The 19,715-nt window shown below is 43.4% G+C and overlaps 2 protein-coding genes across 3 annotated transcripts; both read right to left on the reverse strand.

Moving 5' to 3' along the window:
• Positions 1-1,614: 1,614 nt before the first annotated feature.
• On the reverse strand, positions 1,615-15,197 carry LOC115206297 (phosphorylase b kinase gamma catalytic chain, skeletal muscle/heart isoform). 2 transcript variants are annotated; one of them, XM_029773087.1, is made up of 10 exons: positions 14,775-15,197; positions 13,358-13,500; positions 9,710-9,888; positions 7,323-7,377; positions 7,033-7,098; positions 6,605-6,768; positions 5,735-5,825; positions 3,028-3,181; positions 2,437-2,562; positions 1,615-2,150 (listed from the first exon to the last, which is right to left on the reverse strand). In XM_029773087.1, exons 2-10 carry the CDS (start codon positions 13,438-13,440, stop codon positions 1,884-1,886), a joined length of 1,185 nt encoding a protein of 394 aa, XP_029628947.1. In that variant the 5' UTR covers positions 13,441-13,500; positions 14,775-15,197; the 3' UTR covers positions 1,615-1,883. The 2 variants fall into 2 exon arrangements, with proteins under 2 accessions (XP_029628947.1, XP_029628948.1); XM_029773088.1 differs by lacking the exon at positions 1,615-2,150 and having other exon boundaries at positions 2,437-2,877.
• Positions 15,198-15,941: 744 nt separating this feature from the next.
• On the reverse strand, positions 15,942-19,707 carry LOC115206299 (coiled-coil-helix-coiled-coil-helix domain-containing protein 2). The gene is made up of 4 exons (XM_029773089.1): positions 19,491-19,707; positions 18,707-18,965; positions 18,273-18,498; positions 15,942-16,116 (listed from the first exon to the last, which is right to left on the reverse strand). The coding sequence occupies exons 1-4, from the start codon at positions 19,538-19,540 to the stop codon at positions 16,106-16,108; spliced, it is 546 nt and encodes a 181-aa protein (XP_029628949.1). The 5' UTR covers positions 19,541-19,707; the 3' UTR covers positions 15,942-16,105.
• Positions 19,708-19,715: the final 8 nt, after the last annotated feature.

Here is a 19,715-nt window from a genome sequence, read left to right on the forward strand (position 1 = left end):
AGGCGCTATGATGAAACTGGCTCTGAGGACCGCCACAGGAAAGGAAGATCCAGAGTTACCTCTGCTGCAGAGGATAAGTTTATTAGTTAACTGCATCTCAAATAAATGCTTCAGAGTTCAAGTAACAGACAACTGTTTAGAGGAGACTGCATGAATCAGGCCTTCATGCTTGAATTGCTGCAGAAAAACCCTCTAAAGGACACCAATAAGAAGAGACTTACTTGGGCCATGAAACACGACCAGTGGAAATCTGTCGAGTCCAAATTTGAGATTTTTGGTTCCAACCGCCCTGTCTTTGTGAGAGGCAGTAGGTGAACAGATGATCTCCATGTGTGGTTCCCAGCATGGAGGTGTTGTGATGGTGCTTTTCTGGTTACACAGATTTATTTAGAATTCAAGGCACACTTAACCAGCATTTTGCAGCGATATGCCATCCCATCAGGTTTACGCTTAGTGGGACTATCATTTGTTTTTCAACAGGACAATGACCCAACACCTCCAGGCTGTGTTAGGTGCTATTTGAGCAAGGAGAGTGCTGCATCAGATCACCCAACCTCAACCCAATTGAGGTGGTTTGGGATGAGTTGGACCGCAGTGTGAAGGAAAAGCAGCCAACAAGTGCTCAGCATTTGTGGGAACTTTAAGAGTGTTGGAAAAGCATTTCTCATGAAGCTGGTTGAGAGAATGCAACGCTGGCAAAGGGTAGCTATTTAACACTTTTTTTGGTTACTACATGATTCCATGTGTTATTTCATAGTTTTGATGTAGAACAATAGTTAAGACAATGTAGAAAATAATAAAAATAGAAACCCTTGAATGAGTAGGTGTCAAAATAAAAAGTCTTAGTGCATGCCAGTTCACGTATGCAGGGTTCATTGCACATACTGAGCAAAGGGAAGAAAATCACTAGCTACATAGTACTAAGAAGCTTAACAAGCAGAGCAATGCATAGTCTTTTACATAACACTATGCATATGGCATTTTTGTGCTGAGTTGAAATGACCTTTTAACCATAGTGTAACACTTCACATCTAGGAATAATTCAGGGTGCAATATTTCAGAACACAGAAATCTATATAATAGAATGGACACCATTCTTTATCAATGCAGTGTCACTTGCTTTGAGGTCCAGAGTTGAGTTAAGGGTATAAGCTCTAGATAAGTGATTGATATTTCACTGTGGATGTCGTCTAGCTATTTGTTCCGTTCTGTACTAAACACAGCGGACCAATATTCCTCAGTGCAGGTCTTGGAGGGTATAGTTATAGGACATTTCCCACATCTTCGTTATAATCAATCCATCGTTTAAAACGGTGGTTCTCAAACCTCTGGGACGCCCAGACGTTTAACAATTTTGTTGTAGCTCTAAACTAGCTCACCTGATTCACCTATATAAGGCATTGACGATTAGTGACAAATTGAATCAGGTGTGCAAGCTCTGGAATTGATCAAATATATGGAACGCCTTAGAGTCCCAGGGGGAGAGGTTTGAGAACCACTGGTTTTAAAGACATACCAGTCAAGCAACAAATAGCTGCAATCCATTGGCATGGAGTTTCAGCCCCCCCCCCCCCCCCCCCCCCCTTTAATACAAAGAACAATATATATCTCATCTCTAAAGTGTCCCACCCAAAGTTTTTTTTGTTATTGCATCACGCCCATGCTTCAATCAGCCCAATTAAATCCTGAGCTGACCCCAACGACATACCAGCCCAATTTTGTTATTTCTCCTGATGTGTGCAGCTGTACACTCCTCCCACATATTTAAAACCATTGATTTAAAAATGATAGAGAATTGGGACAGATGGAATTCTTATGTAAAGTCACACCTCCCTCCTCTCAGGACCTGGGCTGAGAAACAAACAGCAGCAGCATCATCGTGATTACCAGGAGTGCATGGAGGAGTCCTCGGGCTCTGCTGCTATGGACAGCAGGATGGCCTTGGGAGTGTTCTCAAACAGGGCGGCTCTGTTCTGGGTCTGGCCCTTCTTGACCCAGTGGCCGTAGATCTTGAAGGCACAGGCGTCGATCAGCTTGCGGATGGGCTTGATGGCGTACGGGTCGTTCTTGATCACCTCCTTGGTGATAGGCTTTGCGCGGCGGTAATTACAGTAGATGCGCATCACGGCCAGCACTGTCATACAGACGACCTGGTGACAGGACGAAGAGAATGTGTTGGTTCAATGTACATCAGTAGACTGCCTGTTATGATTTATTTTACGTTATGACTCAGCTACTACGGTGTCATATATTGCTCAGTCACTGATCCCAGTCAGTTATGGTATCTACTGCCATCGATCCCAGTCAGTTCCGATATTGAGATTCAGAAAACTAATTTTCCATGAGGATTTCTGAATTCATGAACATAAATCCCCAACCGTGGTGACATCACATGGTCCTCAAATGAGAATATTTGTATAGTGCTGCTGCTCTTACCTTGAACCTCCTCTTGGGGGTGAAGTGTCGTACTTCAGCCACCACATACTGCTGGAAGAAGGGGTGGTTCAGGCAGTCTTGGGCTGTGTAACGCTGATCTGGGTCTACCACCAACATCCTGGAGATCTGAAAACAGGGAAACATGAGGCAACATTAAATGGGCAATCAAGGACCCCCCCCCAAAAAATAATAATTCCAACACTTGTTTTGGTAAACAATTTAAGGACGGGGCTGGAGAAATGTAGGCACTCAAATTAGGGGGAGGAGGTAGCCGCGAGGTTAGAGAGGCGGGCAGGTAACGGAGGATTGGAACCCCCGAGCTGCCAGAGACGAAATCTGCAGGGAGTGAGCCGGCAGCCGAAGGTTACTGGCTTCAATATCCCGTATACAACCTCCCGCCGTTCTTCCCTCTTCCCAAGGCAATACCCCTTGTGCTCCAGCCTGTGATGTGTGTCAGATTGGGTACTGTGACAGCAAAAATAAAGAGTATCTGTGCAAATGGACCAATAAAGTGTATTCATTGACTATCCATGAGGTCAGAAGTATAGTTTTAACTATGTTTTGAAGCTACAGTGTTCATTCCAAACTCACTAGGTCTTTGATAGTGTCGGAGCGGTCGTCCCATTCAGGAGAGGTGAAGTCGTAGTTCCCAGCTAGGATCATACGAAGCATCATCATCTGTTTTCTGTGCCAGAAGGGAGGGGATCCAGCTAGCAGGGTGTACAAGATCACCCCTGAACTCCATCTGGAATCACAATAAATCATCATCAAGATTATAGTGAAAAAAAATGTATATGACTTTCTTTCACCATATAATATACAGGTGACTGCCAAAATAATGGAAACTAGTAAATGAGGGATACAAAGTACATTGAAAGCAGGTGGTAGAGCATGGTGTTTGCAACGCCAGGGTTGTGGGTTCGATTCCCACGGGGGACCAGTACGGGGGAAAAAATGTATGAAATGTATGCATTCACTACTGTAAGACGCTCTGGATAAGAGCGTCTGCTAAATGACTAAAATGTAAATGGTTTCTGAGTTAATTAACCTCCCATCATGCCTAGGGTCATGTATAATAATGCTGGACAAGACATTTTGGCTACCCATCGGATGACAAAGCCCCCATTCACAGGGCACGAGTGGTCACTTGATGGTTTGATTTGCATAAAACGATGTAAACCATATGCCATGGCTGTCTCGGTCACCAGATCTCAACCCAATCCAACACTTATGGGAGATTCTGGAGCAGTGCCTGAGACAATGTTTTCGACCACCATCAACAAAACATCAAATTATGAAATTTCTTGTGGAAGAATGGTGTCGCATCCCTCCAATAGAGTTCCAGACACTTGTATAATCTATGCCAAGGTGCTTTAAAGCTGTTCTGGCTCGTGGTGGCCCAACACCCTATTAAGACAATTTATGTTGGTGTTTCCTTTATTTTGGCAGTCACCTGTAGGTACCATGTAAAAACTAGGTAGCATGTATTATTAAACTAAATAAATATGGAACAAGCTTAACTAGATCGATACTTTTAGACAGAAATGTTGCACTTAAAAGCTGATTAGCGATAATATTCCAATTATACACTGCTCAAAAAAATAAAGGGAACACTTAAACAACACATCCTAGATCTGAATGAAAGAAATAATCACATGAAATACTTTTTTCTTTACATAGTTGAATGTGCTGACAACAAAATCACACAAAAATAATCAATGGAAATCCAATTTATCAACCCATGGAGGTCTGGATTTGGAGTCACACTCAAAATTAAAGTGGAAAACCACACTATAGGCTGATCCAACTTTGATGTAAAGTCCTTAAAACAAGTCAAAATGAGGGTCAGTAGTGTGTGTGGCCTCCACGTGCCTGTTTGACCTCCCTACAACGCCTGGGCATGCTCCTGATGAGGTGGCGGATGGTCTCCTGAGGGATCTCCTCCCAGACCTGGACTAAAGCATCCGCCAACTCCTGGACAGTCTGTGGTGCAACGTGGCGTTGGTGGATGGAGCGAGACATGATGTCCCAGATGTGCTCAATTGGATTCAGGTCTGGGGAACGGGCGGGCCAGTCCATAGCATCAATGCCTTCCTCTTGCAGGAACTGCTGACACACTCCAGCCACATGAGGTCTAGCATTGTCTCGCATTAGGAGGAACCCAGGGCCAACCGCACCAGCATATGGTCTCACAAGGGGTCTGAGGATCTCATCTCGGTACCTAATGGCAGTCAGGCTACCTCTGGCGAGCACATGGAGGGCTGTGCGGCCCCCCAAAGAAATGCCACCCCACACCATGACTGACCCACCGCCAAACCGGTCATGCTGGAGGATGTTGCAGGCAGCAGAACGTTCTCCACGGCGTCTCCAGACTCTGTCACGTCTGTCACGTGCTCAGTGTGAACCTGCTTTCATCTGTGAAGAGCACAGGGCGCCAGTGGCAAATTTGCCAATCTTGGTGTTCTCTAGCAAATGCCAAACGTCCTGCATGGTGTTGGGCTGTAAACACAACCCCCACCTGTGGACGTCGGACCCTCATACCACCCTAGTGGAGTCTGTTTCTGACCGTTTGAGCAGACACATGCACATTTGTGGCCTGCTGGAGGTCATTTTGCAGGGCTCTGGCAGTGCTCCTCCTGCTTCTCCTTGCACAAAGGCGGAGGTAGCGGTCCTGCTGCTGGGTTGTTGCCCTCCTCCACGTCTCCTGATGCACTGGCCTGTCTCCTGGTAGCGCCTCCATGCTCTGGACACTACGCTGACAGACACAGCAAACCTTCTTGCCACAGCTCGCATTGATGTGCCATCCTGGATGAGCTGCGCTACCTGAGCCACTTGTGTGGGTTGTAGACTCCGTCTCATGCTACCACTAGAGTGAAAGCACCGCCAGCATTCAAAAGTGACCAAAACATCAGCCAGGAAGCATAGGAACTGAGAAGTGGCCTGTGGTCACCCCCCGCAGAACCACTCCTTTATTGGGGGTGTCTTGCTTATTGCCTATAATTTCTACCTGTTGTCTATTCCATTTGCACAATAGCATGTGAAATTTATTATCAATCAGTGTTGCTTCCTAAGTGGACAGTTTGATTTCACAGAAGTGTGATTGACTTGGAGTTACATTGTGTTGTTTAAGTGTTCCCTTTATTTTTTTGAGGAGTATATATCATTTGTATTAAAATAAATTAAGGGCTGGAGCAGTGGGAGGACAGATAAGCTTTATGTACAGTATTTAACCAAGATCTGGTATCCAGTGTGTAGATGGAAAAGTGAATGGGTAGTTGTGTGTAATCTGAGTACTCACATGTCGACTGCAGTCCCATATCCCCTGTGGTTGGGGTCCATGGAGCACTCAATGATCTCAGGAGCCAGGTATCCAGGGGTCCCACACACTTCTGGTGTAGAAAACAGAATGGGGGGCATTGCTAGGTGAATATTAGTAATAATGTATATTCCTATAATTCTGAGTACAATAAATGTATGTAAAAACACATTCAATGTAGCATCAGTCTCAAGCTGATACAGGAAACACATCCTAGTCTGTTACAGTAATTTACTTTTCTTTGCTCGTATATTATTCAACCTGAACCTATATAGTATTTGTTGACAAACGTATAAGTGCGCAATTGTATTTTTACACAAAATAATGACTGCAGTTCCTAGTCCTGAAGTTCTGTGCATGCAGATAAGTCGCAGCATCGCCCTTTGAAAGGTCAACACACGTTCCTAATGATTGGGGAGCAGCAAATAGCTCAGCAAGTGTCCTGTTGCATCTTAACCTTTGCTTGAGCTAACAACAGGGACAGGAAGGGGAGGGGGTTGTGGAAGAGGACTTAGGGGCATTGACTAGCTAGAAAGAGTTCCTCTGCATAGCACTGACAGCTAGTGTTCAGACTTAGTGCCACAATGTTCAAAACATGAGGCTTCCTTCCACTGACTGAGCCTCCAGTATGTAGATCTCATTCCCTTCTGCTATAATGCTTCATTCTATGTGGTATGCCAGTATGGACATTGGAACAGAGCCAGCCATATTTGAGATTGGAGATTCCAACGAGTTTCTACAATGATTTCACAGCTCACTCAGTCAGAATGAGTTTGTGTGGTTACAGTAACTATCTAGATTTGCTTTGCTAGTCGTAGACCCCACATCTGTCAATAGAAACTACTAACTAACCGTTGAGTGTCTGTCCGGGCTCAATCTGCAGGGAGAAGCCAAAGTCAGTGAGCTTGATGTCCATGTTGTCGTCCAGCAGGATATTTTCAGGCTTCAGGTCTCTGTGGATGATGTTCTGGTCGTGGAGGAACTTAACCACCTCCAGCAGGGCACGCATGATCTTCCTACAGGGAAATATGGAAATGTTGTCCCTTCTGATCTAAATCTCTCACACTCCCTAAACATGCAAGACTCTTTTCTGTAATTAGCCCCAAATCACTCAAAATCTAAAGCACACACAGCAAATCTCTCAATGTCCCTCAAATGTCTTAATGAACCCCTCAACCCCAAACTGTCTTGTCCTGATATACATTTTCAAGGGGAGAGGATTTGGATCAAACCCAAATGTACACCAATGAATGAATGTGTGGGAGTTCAGAGTTTCTGACCTGGTTTCCTTCTCACTCAGAGTTACTTTTTCTGTAAGGTAGTCAAACAGCTCTCCTCTCTTCATTCTGGGAGAGACACAGATTATAGTGTTATGCATAGATCCTGAGGGCCAGTAAATGTACTCTGAATAATCACTGTAAAAAATAATCAGTGCATTAAAAATATCCCTCTTCCTTGTATCTTAATTGGAAAGTGTTTTTAAAATGTTAAATAAAGATTTATAGGATTCATTTTTAAGAAATTGATAGATTACGTGATTGTATGATGGAGAGTCTGTCTGGATACTTACAGGTCAAACACCAGGAAGAAGAAGGCTTTGGACTCATAGCAGTCCTTCAGCTGGACTGTGGAGAGATAATAGACCTGTTATGAGGCATGTCTACAACCAGAAGAACAGGTAGCCCAATTCTGATCTTTTTTTCACTAATTGGTCTTTTGACCAGTCAGATCAGCTCTGAAAAAGGTGATTGGTCAAAAGACCAATTAGAGGGTAAAATGATCAGAATTGGGCTGCCTGTGTAAACAGCCATAGAGTTAGACAAATGTTCTATTATACATTTGACCTTTTCTAACAAAACAAGTGATGTGCAGTCAATATGGTTATGGAGCAGTAGAGAGCAAAGGCTAAAGTTGTCCAACACTCTAGGATGCATAGACATAATCGAGTAGCAAGTGGCTCAGTTGGTAGAGCATGGTGTTTGCAACGCCAGCATGGTGTGTGCAACGCCAGGGTTGTGGGTTCGATTCCCACGGGGGGCCAGTACAAAAAAAAAATATGCATGAAATGAAATGTATGCATTCACTACTGTAAGTCGCTCTGGATAAGAGCGTCTGCTAAATGACTAAAATGTTATTGTTAAATAACTTCAGAAATTGAGAGGTCAATGTACTCCACATTAGACAAGATGTGTGAATGTTTTTATAGAGCCCATTTTCCAAACCTAGATTAAGCCTACTCCAGGAATAAACTAGATGGATGTGTTTCTTCCTCAAGCTTTTTCAAGTAGTTTTCTTATATACAGTTGAAGTCGGAAGTTTACATACACCTCAGCCAAATACATTTAAACTCAGTTTTTCACAATTTCTGACATTTAATCCTAGTAAAAATGCCCTGTTTTAGGTCAGTTAGGATCACCACTTTATTTTAAGAATGTGAAATGTCAGAATAATAGTAGAGAGAATTATTTCTTTCAGCACATTCCCAGTGGGTCAGAAGTTTACATACACTGAATTAGTATTTGGTAGCATTGCCTTTAAATTGTTTAACTTGGGTCAAACATTTCAGGTAGCCTTCCACAAGCTTCCCACAATAAGTTGGGTGAATTTTGGCCCATTCCTCCTGACAGAGATGGTGTAACTGAGTCAGGTTTGTAGGCCTCCTTGCTCACACACGCTTTTTCAGTTCTGCCCACAAATTTTCTACAGGATTGAGGTCAGGGCTTTGTGATGGCCACTCCAATAACTTGACTTTGTTGTCTTTAAGCCATTTTGCCACAACTTTGGAAGTATGCTTGGGGTCACTGTCCATTTGGAAGACACATTTGCGACTAAGCTTTAACTTCCTGACTGATGTCTTGAGATGTTGCTTCAATATATCCACATAATTTTCCATCCTCATGATGTCATCTATTTTGTGTGGCAAAGCACCCCCACAACATGATACCGCCACCCCCGTGCTTCACGGTTGGGCAGGATGTTCTTCTGCTTGCAAGCCTCCCCCTTTTTCCTCCAAACATAACGATGGTCATTATGGCCAAACAGTTCTATTTTTGGTTTCATCAGACCAGAGGACATTTCTCCAAAAAGTACGATCTTTGTCCCCATGTGCAGTTGCAAACCATAGTCTGGCTTTTTTGATGGCGGTTTTGGAGCAGTGGCTTCTTCCTTGCTGAGCTGCTTCCTTGCTGTCGATATAGGACTCGTTTTACTGTGGATATAGATATTTTTGTACCGGTTTCCTCCAGCATCTTCTCAAGGTTCTTTGCTGTTGTTCTGGGATTGATTTGCACTTTTCGTACCAAAGTACTTCATCTCTAGGAGACAGAATGCATATCATTCCTGAGTGGTATGACGGCTGCGTGGTCCCATGGTGTTTGTACTTGCGTACTATTGTTTGTACAGATGAACGTGGTACCTTCAGGTGTTTGGAAATTGCTCCCAAGGATGAATCAGACTTGTGGAGGTCTACAAATTTTTTTCTGATGTCTTGGCTGATTTCTTTTGATTTTCCCATGATGTCAAGCAAAGAGGCACTGAGTTTGAAGTTAGGCCTTGAAATACATCCACAGGTACACCTCTAATTGACTCAAATGATGTCAATTAGCCTATTAGAAGCTTCCAAAGCCATAACATCATTTTCTGGAATTTTCCAAGCTGTTTAAAGGCACAGTCAACTTAGTGTATGTAAACTTCTGACCCACTGGAATTGTGATATGGTGAATTATTAGTGAAATAATCTGTCTGTAAACAATTGTTGGAAAAATTACTTGTGTCATGCACAAAGTAGATGTCCTAACCGATTTGCCAAAACTAGTTTGTTAACAAGAAATTTGAGGAGTGGTTGAAAAGCGAGTTTTAATGACTCCAACCTAAGTGTATATAAACTTCTGACTTCAACTGTATCTTAAGTCCATTAAAGGGACAATAATGTATGTATTATGGTGTTATTTTGCTTACTGATGTTGTCCATTCCATATACTTTTTTGAGAATATCAATCTCCTTCACTGTGGCCTCTTTGATCTCCTCGATCTCTGCAGCCGAGATCTTGTCAGAAGGAGTGACGTCGATGATCTTGACTGCATAGTCCTGTTGGGTTTGTTTATGAATACAACGTCGCACCACGCTACTCACCCCCCTGAGGCACAAAGACAGAAAAACAAACGTCAACAAACAGCATCTTATTTAAAAGTAGTAAGTTACATCACACATATTTCACATTTTGATTTTATTTGTACAGCTGAATACTTAAGTGGAAATGTTCTTATTAGATGTGTTCCAGAACAAAGAAACAATGGCAATGTGCCCCACCAGGGATTTGAACCGACAACCCTCTGATCACCACTCCATTCACTTTATAGGATGTAATCTTAGACACCCAGAACTAAAATCTTGTGTAATTGCGTCAGATAGTCACGATTAAATTCTGGGGGAGCATGGAGGTACTATAATTAGAGGGTAAACGTGTTAGAAAATGTACTAACGAAGCTAGCGAAGTCTCCATCTCTCTAAATGGAAACTCTCAGCCAGTTTCAGGCCAGTCTATGGGCAAAATGTCCCCTCCCCTTCCCAAATTTCCAAAATGCGAAATCATGATTTTTCCAAATGATAAGCGACAAATAATCTGCGTACCGGAACCAAGTTTCTCATTAGTCATCGTATTCCAGTCTGTCGACAGATGCTACTACCATTTATGTTATGTGCATCTGTCCACAAGAGATTATATAGGACGTAATACAAACCTAAGTAAACCAATACAGGACACAATGTGTATCCAATGCAGAACATTTACTAAAGCTAAAATCTCACAAGGCTGAGACTGATTGTCTATCCCTATCAGATAAAGATATTAAAATATTTGAAGCACAGCTTTATACACTGCTCAAAAAATAAAGAGAACACTTAAACAACACAATGTAACTCCAAGTCAATCACACTTCTGTGAAATCAAACTATCCACTTAGGAAGCAACACTGATTGCCATTACATTTCACATGCTGTTGTGCAAATGGAATAGACAACAGGTGGAAATTATAGGCAATTAGCAAGACACCCCCAATAAAGGAGTGGTTCTGCAGGTGGTGACCACAGACCACTTCTCAGTTCCTATGCTTCCTGGCTGATGTTTTGGTCACTTTTGAATGCTGGCGGTGCTTTCACTCTAGTGGTAGCATGAGACGGAGTCTACAACCCACACAAGTGGCTCAGGTAGTGCAGCTCATCCAGGATGGCACATCAATGCGAGCTGTGGCAAGAAGGTTTGCTGTGTCTGTCAGCGTAGTGTCCAGAGCATGGAGGCGCTACCAGGAGACAGGCCAGTACATCAGGAGACGTGGAGGAGGCCGTAGGAGGGCAACAACCCAGCAGCAGGACCGCTACCTCCGCCTTTGTGCAAGGAGGAGCAGGAGGAGCACTGCCAGGGCCCTGCAAAATGACCTCCAGCAGGCCACAAATGTGCATGTGTCTTGCGCAAATGGTCAGAAACAGACTCCATGAGGGTGGTATGAGGGCCCGACGTCCACAGGCGGGGGTTGTGCTTACAGCCCAACACCGTGCAGGACGTTTGGCATTTGCCAGAGAACACCAAGATTGGCAAATTCGCCACTAGCGCCCTGTGCTCTTCACAGATGAAAGCAGGTTCACACTGAGCACATGTGACAGACGTGACAGAGTCTGGAGACGCCGTGGAGAACGTTCTGCTGCCTGCAACATCCTGCAGCATGACCGGTTTGGCGGTGGGTCAGTCATGGTGTGGGGTGGCATTTCTTTGGGGGGCCGCACAGCCCTCCATGTGCTCGCCAGAGGTAGCCTGACTGCCATTAGGTACCGAGATGAGATCCTCAGACCCCTTGTGAGACCATATGCTGGTGCGATTGCAAGACAATGCTAGACCTCATGTGGCTGTTGTGTCAGCAGTTCCTGCAAGAGGAAGGCATTGATGCTATGGACTGGCCCGCCGTTCCCCAGACCTGAATCCAATTGAGCACATCTGGGACATCATGTCTCGCTCCATCCACCAACGCCACGTTGCACCACAGACTGTCCAGGAGTTGGCGGATGCTTTAGTCCAGGTCTGGGAGGAGATCCCTCAGGACACCATCCGCCACCTCATCATGAGCATGCCCAGGCGTTGTAGGGAGGTCATACAGGCACGTGGAGGCCACACACACTACTGAGCCTCATTTTGACTTGTTTTAAGGACATTACATCAAAGTTGGATCAAATCAAATGACTCCAAATCCAGACCTCCATTGGTTGATAAATTGGATTTCCATGGATTATTTTTGTGTGATTTTGTTGTCAGCACATTCAACTATGTAAAGAAAAAAGTATTTAATAAGATTATTTCATTCATTCAGATCTAGGATGTGTTATTTTAGTGTTCCCTTTCTTTTTTTGAGCAGTGTATATTAAGGCAGCTTCAAAAACATGTTCATCCTTACCATTTTCTTTTTGAGAACCCTCTTTGAATGTAGGCCTACACTCCATATAATGACATAAAGCTGCATTAGGCCACAAAAGCAAGTACATGCTCCTCAGTACATTGAAATGCAGGTGTTCTCTCCAAAAGCGTGTTGTCTCTCTCCACGTGTGCAGGAAACTGACACGATAATACAGGGGATGTGTGTGTTATGCAATACTATACGGTGTGCTGTTTGTGTGACATGTCAGAGCCCATTGGCCCAATCGGAACAGTGGTATAGTGTGTCACCAGGAGTAATGGCTAACTTATTCACACACACCCCTGGTTAGGGGGTGTGTCCACTTCAAAACAACACTCTCCAGGGACATAGAGTGCACATACAATAGCTAGGTTGGAGTACTGTACTGTACATACTATAATACATTATCTTGTGGTGGGATCTTGATTTGAGGTTTATCATCAAGGTTTTCTTAAAGGCAAATGGTTAGCTTGTGCTGACATGGGTAGAATGGCTCGGTTAGTTGGAGTATGATGTTGGCAACACCAGAGTTGTGGTGGGTCTTATTCCCATGTGGCCCACATACTGCATGTGTTTTTTATGTACAAAAAACTACAAAGAATTGTTACATTTCTGTGAATTGTTGTGTGAATCTGAGTGGGATGACATAATGACTCTACTAGCTGACCAATGACTGGTAGTGTTCAGTGCCAAACCTTTTGTCCTAAAACACGTTCAAATGAACACTGCCCGGCTCAACAATGCATAGTTTAGTTACGTAATGGCATACTGCTCGACTAACAAACTGCACACAGTGACACAAAGGATGTCCCTGATGACAGGGTTTACTAGTGAGTTCACAGAAACCAAACTCCCTTCCATAACCAGTCTAGACTGAGGTGAGGTTGGTGTGTGTGTTTAGAGTTGGATTGGTTCTTTAGTTTAGAGTCTCATTTCTGTGGAGATTATTTATGTTCTAGTCTGGTCCCAGATAATATGGTCAGTGTGATGCATTGCCAAACATTGTTGAGTTGACATGCAAGTTTGTTACAGGTATACAACACAAACCGATCTTTGGCCAGGCTATTTCTATGCAGTGAATTAATAGAAAATGGGTTAATGCTCTTTTTACCTCATGCGAGGTTCATGTCAATAATCCCTTATGACATACAAATGATACAATACCTTCCCAGGATCTCCTTGGGGTCATATTTGCCATAGAACTCCTGAGCTCCCACCCAATCCGGGATCTCGTTCTCTTTGGTCATGTTTTCGTGACTGGTTATCTAAGGCTACTAGACTACTGTACTGATGCTGCTGCCCACAAGCTGAAGAAGAGAAAAAACACAGCAGGTAATATACAGGGCAAACTCACTTTCTCATTGAACTGAGCTGCATTTGTGAAGTTGATTGCCCTTTTAACGAAACATGTAATAAATTAAATCTATCACAGTGAAATGTATAACATTAAGTAAAAAATTTAATCCTCCCAAAATAATTCCATTCTAAACGCCTCTAACAGCAATATAAGTAAGCACATAGGAGACAATTGATGTAGGTTTTTGGTGACAGTAGCCCAATTGTTTTGAAAACAATGGTTGTATAAAATAAAACACACAATAGGCACAGGAGGCATGTGCAAACGGACCCTTTAATGGTAGGGGCTGGATATATGTCTAATAAACATTAGCTAGGTTGGAAACACGGGATAGAGATGCAGATTCCATGTTGAACTGGTGTAAATGCTGTCTATGTAATAACATTTCGAAGCTCCTCCCCCCGCAGGTAGCCATGACCAGAGGGAAAGAACGTGACAGACTATAATAGACATATCTATGCTATTTCACACTAGGTAATTCATAAACCCATGACAATATAAAAAATAAACATTGATTTAGTCTACGCGTTATGCCGCGTTCACGTGCTTGTCGGAACTAGAATACTGGTAATGTTCGACTAGTGGCTCAGTTGGTAGAGCATGGTGTTTGCAACGCCAGGATTGTGGGTTCGATTCCCACGGGGGGCCAGTACAAAAAAAAGTTAAATAAATGCATGAAATGTATGCATTCACTACTGTAAGTCGCTCTGGATACGAGCGTCTGCTAAATGACTAAAATGTAAAATGTCTAACTGGTTGTAGTTATACACGTGCCGCTTCAACCAGTTTGCAAGTCGGACATTTCTGAATTTCTCAGTTCCGACTAGCACGTGAATTAAATCGGCATTATATAATGATTAAATTTTAGTTAAAAGTATTACAAAACAGTGTCCAATATATTCCAGAAATATTTTTTTTAATAGATTATATCGACTAATAATACATGTAACCATTACTAGATATAATTCATCCGTTATCATCATGATGCAAGCGAGCGTTGCATTTTGTGGGATACAAGACACTATTCCGTTCTTTGTGAGCATTGTCAGCCTTTGTCACACGTTGATACAAATTAGGCTAACCGATTGAATATCAAGTCATTTTGGAGAACAAATCTATCAGCCATAATTGCTGTCGTACATTTCGCTCCTATCAATATTTGCCCTTTTAAATAGCAATCTTGTCAAGTTGAACAAACACGAAATTCTTACGATCAACACTTACCGTATCAATCAATGCGTGTTTAGTCCTTACAAAGCCGTTCAAATCCATCATCCAAACACATAATATAACGAATAAACGAACAACTGGCTCACTAACGATATCAACACATCTGGTCAGTCTTCATGGTGGACTGTGCTAACAGGAAAAGGGCAAATGCTAATGTCAGATGCCAAAAATAAATCCGTGCTAGTTGAAGAGCACAAGCAACCTACGCGTGTACACATATCTTCTTCATATTCGTGAAATAACACATGGGTTAACATTCTCACCTGTGACAGTACCCCCCTTCAAAACGATTCCTCTCCGCTAGATCACTCCTTTAATTTGCATGCAACAGATAATCAGTCTCGTATAAAACTGGGCATAATAGGTGGCACATAAATAGACGTACTGTAGTAGTAAACCTTCAATAAAAGAAACGGCATAAAAATAACTACATGTTCTTCTTGCTGTAGTCTAGTGTTACTTAGACAAATGTTCCACAATGATGATCCAATTTATGTAATCTGCGTCACATTATCACGGCATGCAAGAGAGACATCAGGGATAGGAGAAGGTGATTCAGAAGAGTCTTTAATGTGAATAGCTTTATTAGATCCTATGCTTGTTACAAGCAAATTGCGACTGTACTACCCTAATCCAGATATGATGGAAATGGGTGGACCAAGGGAATATCTACCAACAATGAAGTTTACATTGTGATCTATGAGGGAGTTAGCCTGGCATCCGACCGGATTTCAACACTAATTTCAGTCGGATTTAACCAGGCTATGAGGGAATATTACTGTTAAAATACATCAGGTAGATTTACAACTAATCTTGCCGGCAGAGACTTGGGGCCAGGTTAATTTAGAACATGGGTGTATTCATTACGCCGATTCTGTAGCAAAACATTGTCGGTTACAAAACGTTTTGCAACCAAAAGCGTTTACTCCCAACGGAAAACGTTTTGCAACGAAAACAAGTTTCTATTGGATAAATTCAGGTAGGTCCCTCCCCGTTACATTCCGTTTGCTCTGGTTGGATCTTAAAAAGGTAAACCGTTTCCGTTGCAATACGCAATGAATACACCCCATGTTTAAGCATTAAAGACAATCAAAAGTGTAGTTTACTTTTTTTGCATGTTTTCATTTGAAATATGACTATTAATACAAGCTTCACAGCATCAACCTGAGGAAAATGTTTTTAATTGTCCATATATGATAATTAACAGTTATTTGATCAAGTGCCAAAACAAAGCCAAGTCTATCGAGTGTTTGTAAATTACTTCTTTAATAGTACTGTGTGTATGTTGAGTGTGTACGTTCAGCATTGCTGGGTTTGTTTGTCTCTCAGGACATCCCTGTGGAGGGAAGAAAAAAAAATTACATTAGGGAAATTGTACATATTTTGTAGTTTTTATTGATAGATGGAGATAGAGGACTCCAGGGGCAATGCATTGCAGCAGCACTACCCTTAGATCAACATTAGAGAAAACATTTCGTGAACTTTTTTTAACCAGCAACTCCCTCACCGGGAATGGAGGACAGTCCTTACTCACAGTGAAATCAAATGTGTGAGAGCCTGGCATGAGCTCCTACACATTTCATGATTTAATGTCCCATAGTTCTGCATCACGATATAGACGCTCAGTGTATTGCATACATTTGTGGTTAAAGATCTTGGGGGCCAAGAATATTAAGTGGGACCTTGTAACTATTATGAGGACATACATTAAAGTGGGCCTAGCTACAGTTTGAGTGGCGTTCAACAAATGAGCTCAGTTGACTCAAGTCAGTCTTAATTGAATGAATACCTGACACCTACAGAACACTATCGAGGAACCAGACTAAAGAACATTTGCTGCCATAAAACCTTATAAACTCAGCAAAAAAAGAAACATCCTCTCACTGTCAACTGCGTTTATTTTCAGCACACTTAACATGTGTAAATATTTGTACGAACATAAGATTCAACAGACAAACTGAACAAGTTCCACAGACATGTGACTAACAGAAATTTTATAATTTGTCCCTGAACAAAGGGGGTGGGGGGGTCAAAATCAAAAGTAACATTAAGTACTGCAGCGCATCTCCTCATGGACTGCACCAGATTTGCCAGTTCTTGCTGTGAGATGTTACCCCACTCTTCCACCAAGGCACCTGCAAGTTCCCGGACATTTCTGGGGGGAATAGCCCTAGCCCTCACCCTCCGATCCAACAGGTCCCAGATGTGCTCATTGGGATTGAGATCCGAGCTCTTCGCTGGCCATGGCAGAACACGGACATTCCTGTCTTGCAATAAATCACGCACAGAACGAGCAGTATGGCTGGTGGCATTGTCATGCTGGAGGGTCATGTCAGGATGAGCCTGCAGGAAGGGTACCACATGAGGGAGGAGGATGTTTTCCCTGTAACGCACAGCGTTGAGATTGCCTGCAATGACAACAAGCTCAGTCCGATGATGCTGTGACACACCACCCCAGACCATGACGGACCCTCCACCTCCAAATCGATCCCACTCCAGAGTACAGGCGTCGGTGTAACGCTCATTCCTTCGACAATAAACGCAAATCCGACCATCACCCCTGGTGAGACAAAACCGCGACTCATCAGTGAAGAGCACTTTTTGCCAGTCCTGTCTGGTCCAGCGACGGTGGGTTTGTGCCCATAGCCGACATTGTTGCCAGTGATGTCTGGTGAGGACCTGCCTTACAACAGGCCTACAAGCCCTCAGTCCAGCCTCTCTCAGCCTATTGCAGACAGTCTGAACACTGATGGAGGGATTGTGCCTTCCCGGTGTAACTTGGGCAGTTGTTGTTGCCATCCTGTACCTGTCCCGCAGGTGTGATGTACCCATCCTGTGCAGGTGTTGTTACACGTGGTCTGCCACTGTGAGGACGATCAACTGTCCGTCCTGTCTCCCTGTAGCGCTGTCTTAGGCGTCTCACAGTACAGACATTTCAATTTATTGCCCTGGCCACATCTGCAGTCCTCATGCCTCCTTGTAGCATGCCTAAGGCACGTTCATGCAGATGAGCAGGGACCCTGGGCATCTTAATTTTGGGTTTTTTCAGAGTCCGTAGAAAGGCCTCTTTAGTGGCCTACGTTTTCATAACTGTGACCTTAATTGCCTACCGTCTGTAAGCTGTTCCACAGGTGCATGTTCATTAATTGTTTATGGTTCATTGAGCAAGCATGGGAAACATTGTTTAAACCCTTTACAATGAAGATCCGTGAAGTTATTTGGAATTTTACCAATTATCTTTGAAAGACAGGGTCCTGAAAAAGGGACGTTTCTTTTTTTGCTGAGTTTATTAATCCTATTCCAAAAGGTGAGTGACACCAGGTAAGGCAAGGGATAGGCAACAAGTCAACTGATCAAATCTAATGAATGCATATAAGAGTCATGATACAACATCACCATTTAAAACTTTCAGGGATACATAAAAGCACCCTCTTTTTCACAAATATGTCCAGTAACAGCTAAGATTGTATTAACACACACTTTTAGACTCACCATTTGAGAACTTGCACTGCTTGAGCACCTCGCTGAAGCCCTCACAGAGTTTCAGGTCGCTCTGGGTCTGAGCACACTCAATAAACTGCTTGAGCTCGTATGAGCAGGATCCCTGCTGTGGTGCAGGCTCCTGCTGGAACATGGACTGGGGCTGCGGCTGATACTGGGCTGGCTGGTACATGGGAGGTGGCTGTTGGTACTGCTGCTGGTACTGCTGGGGCTGCTCCTGAGAAACATAAAGCATTTGAGGTTAGTGATGATGTTATTCTCAACTATTTAGATGCTCTTTAAGGCCTGGCACAGGGTATAGTTCTAAATGGCTTATCCTCTCTCTGACTCACTCATACTCATCACTACTAACTAGGCTACATGACACAAAGCCACTTCAATCCCATGGCCCTGTCACTCACTGTGACTAAGCAGTGATCACCTACCTGGTAGGTGACATCAGGCTTGGCAGCCTCTTGGCTTCCTCCGCCCCCACCCATTCCTCCAGTCATTGCGTGGCCGATCATGTGCCCTGCGGCTGAGCCAACTGCTACCCCAGCGGCTGTGGTGGCCATCTGCGCAAACATGCCTGGCTGCCGGGGGGCAACAGCGGCTGGGGCAGCCATGGCGGACGGAGGGGCATGGGCAGGCGCGTAGGATGGAGGGGGTGCAGCCCTGGCCATGGGGGGTGGTGGTGGAGCCATCCTGGTTTTTAAGAGAGAGTGCTGTCATTAGATGAGCAATCAAGTAACAACACTCAATCATGTGTCACTGAAGAACTTGAATTAGGTCCATGAACAGCATCAACCTCAGTAAGTTATTCTGGGCCAATTCAGTAACATAGATCAAAGTAAATTAGGGTAGTGTAAACATTAGCCTACCAGATATTTATTCAGTACATTTAGTTACTTTAGATATCTTATTATTATCAGTTTCACCTAACGTCACCAGCAGTGTCTAGCAAGCTAGCTAGTAGTTGTGCTAGCTGCCTAGCTAGCTAGCCCAAAATACAATATTTATAGCTAACTAGCTACTATATTTGTTATCTGGCTAAAGTTAGCTGACTATCAAAACACTTTTGAAATACAGACAACACATGAAATATAGACTGGGGAAATTATGCAAGCCTAGCGAGCAAGTAAAATCAGGCAACTAGCGTTAGTTAATTTAGCATCAAGTAAGCTAGCTGGCAATGTGTTGTTAATGTCATGACTTTGTCAATTTTCATACCGGGCTGGAGGGGCCATCCTTGACGTCCGGCTTCTGCTTCCTCTTGGCATTTTTGATGAAGCTAGCTAGCTAGTCAAATATAACAGGAAAAGACCTTCGTATTTGAAGAAAGCAACTCTGTACAGTAGCTAATGTGTTTGTGTCTAATCGACCTTCGTAGGAATAAAAAGGACTGCTGTTCCGGAAGTTTCTACGTGTCACGTCATATTTTGTGCGTGTAACTTC

The sequence above is a fragment of the Salmo trutta genome, chromosome 13 (assembly GCF_901001165.1).
Source record: "Salmo trutta chromosome 13, fSalTru1.1, whole genome shotgun sequence".
NCBI classification, from domain to species: domain Eukaryota; kingdom Metazoa; phylum Chordata; class Actinopteri; order Salmoniformes; family Salmonidae; genus Salmo; species Salmo trutta.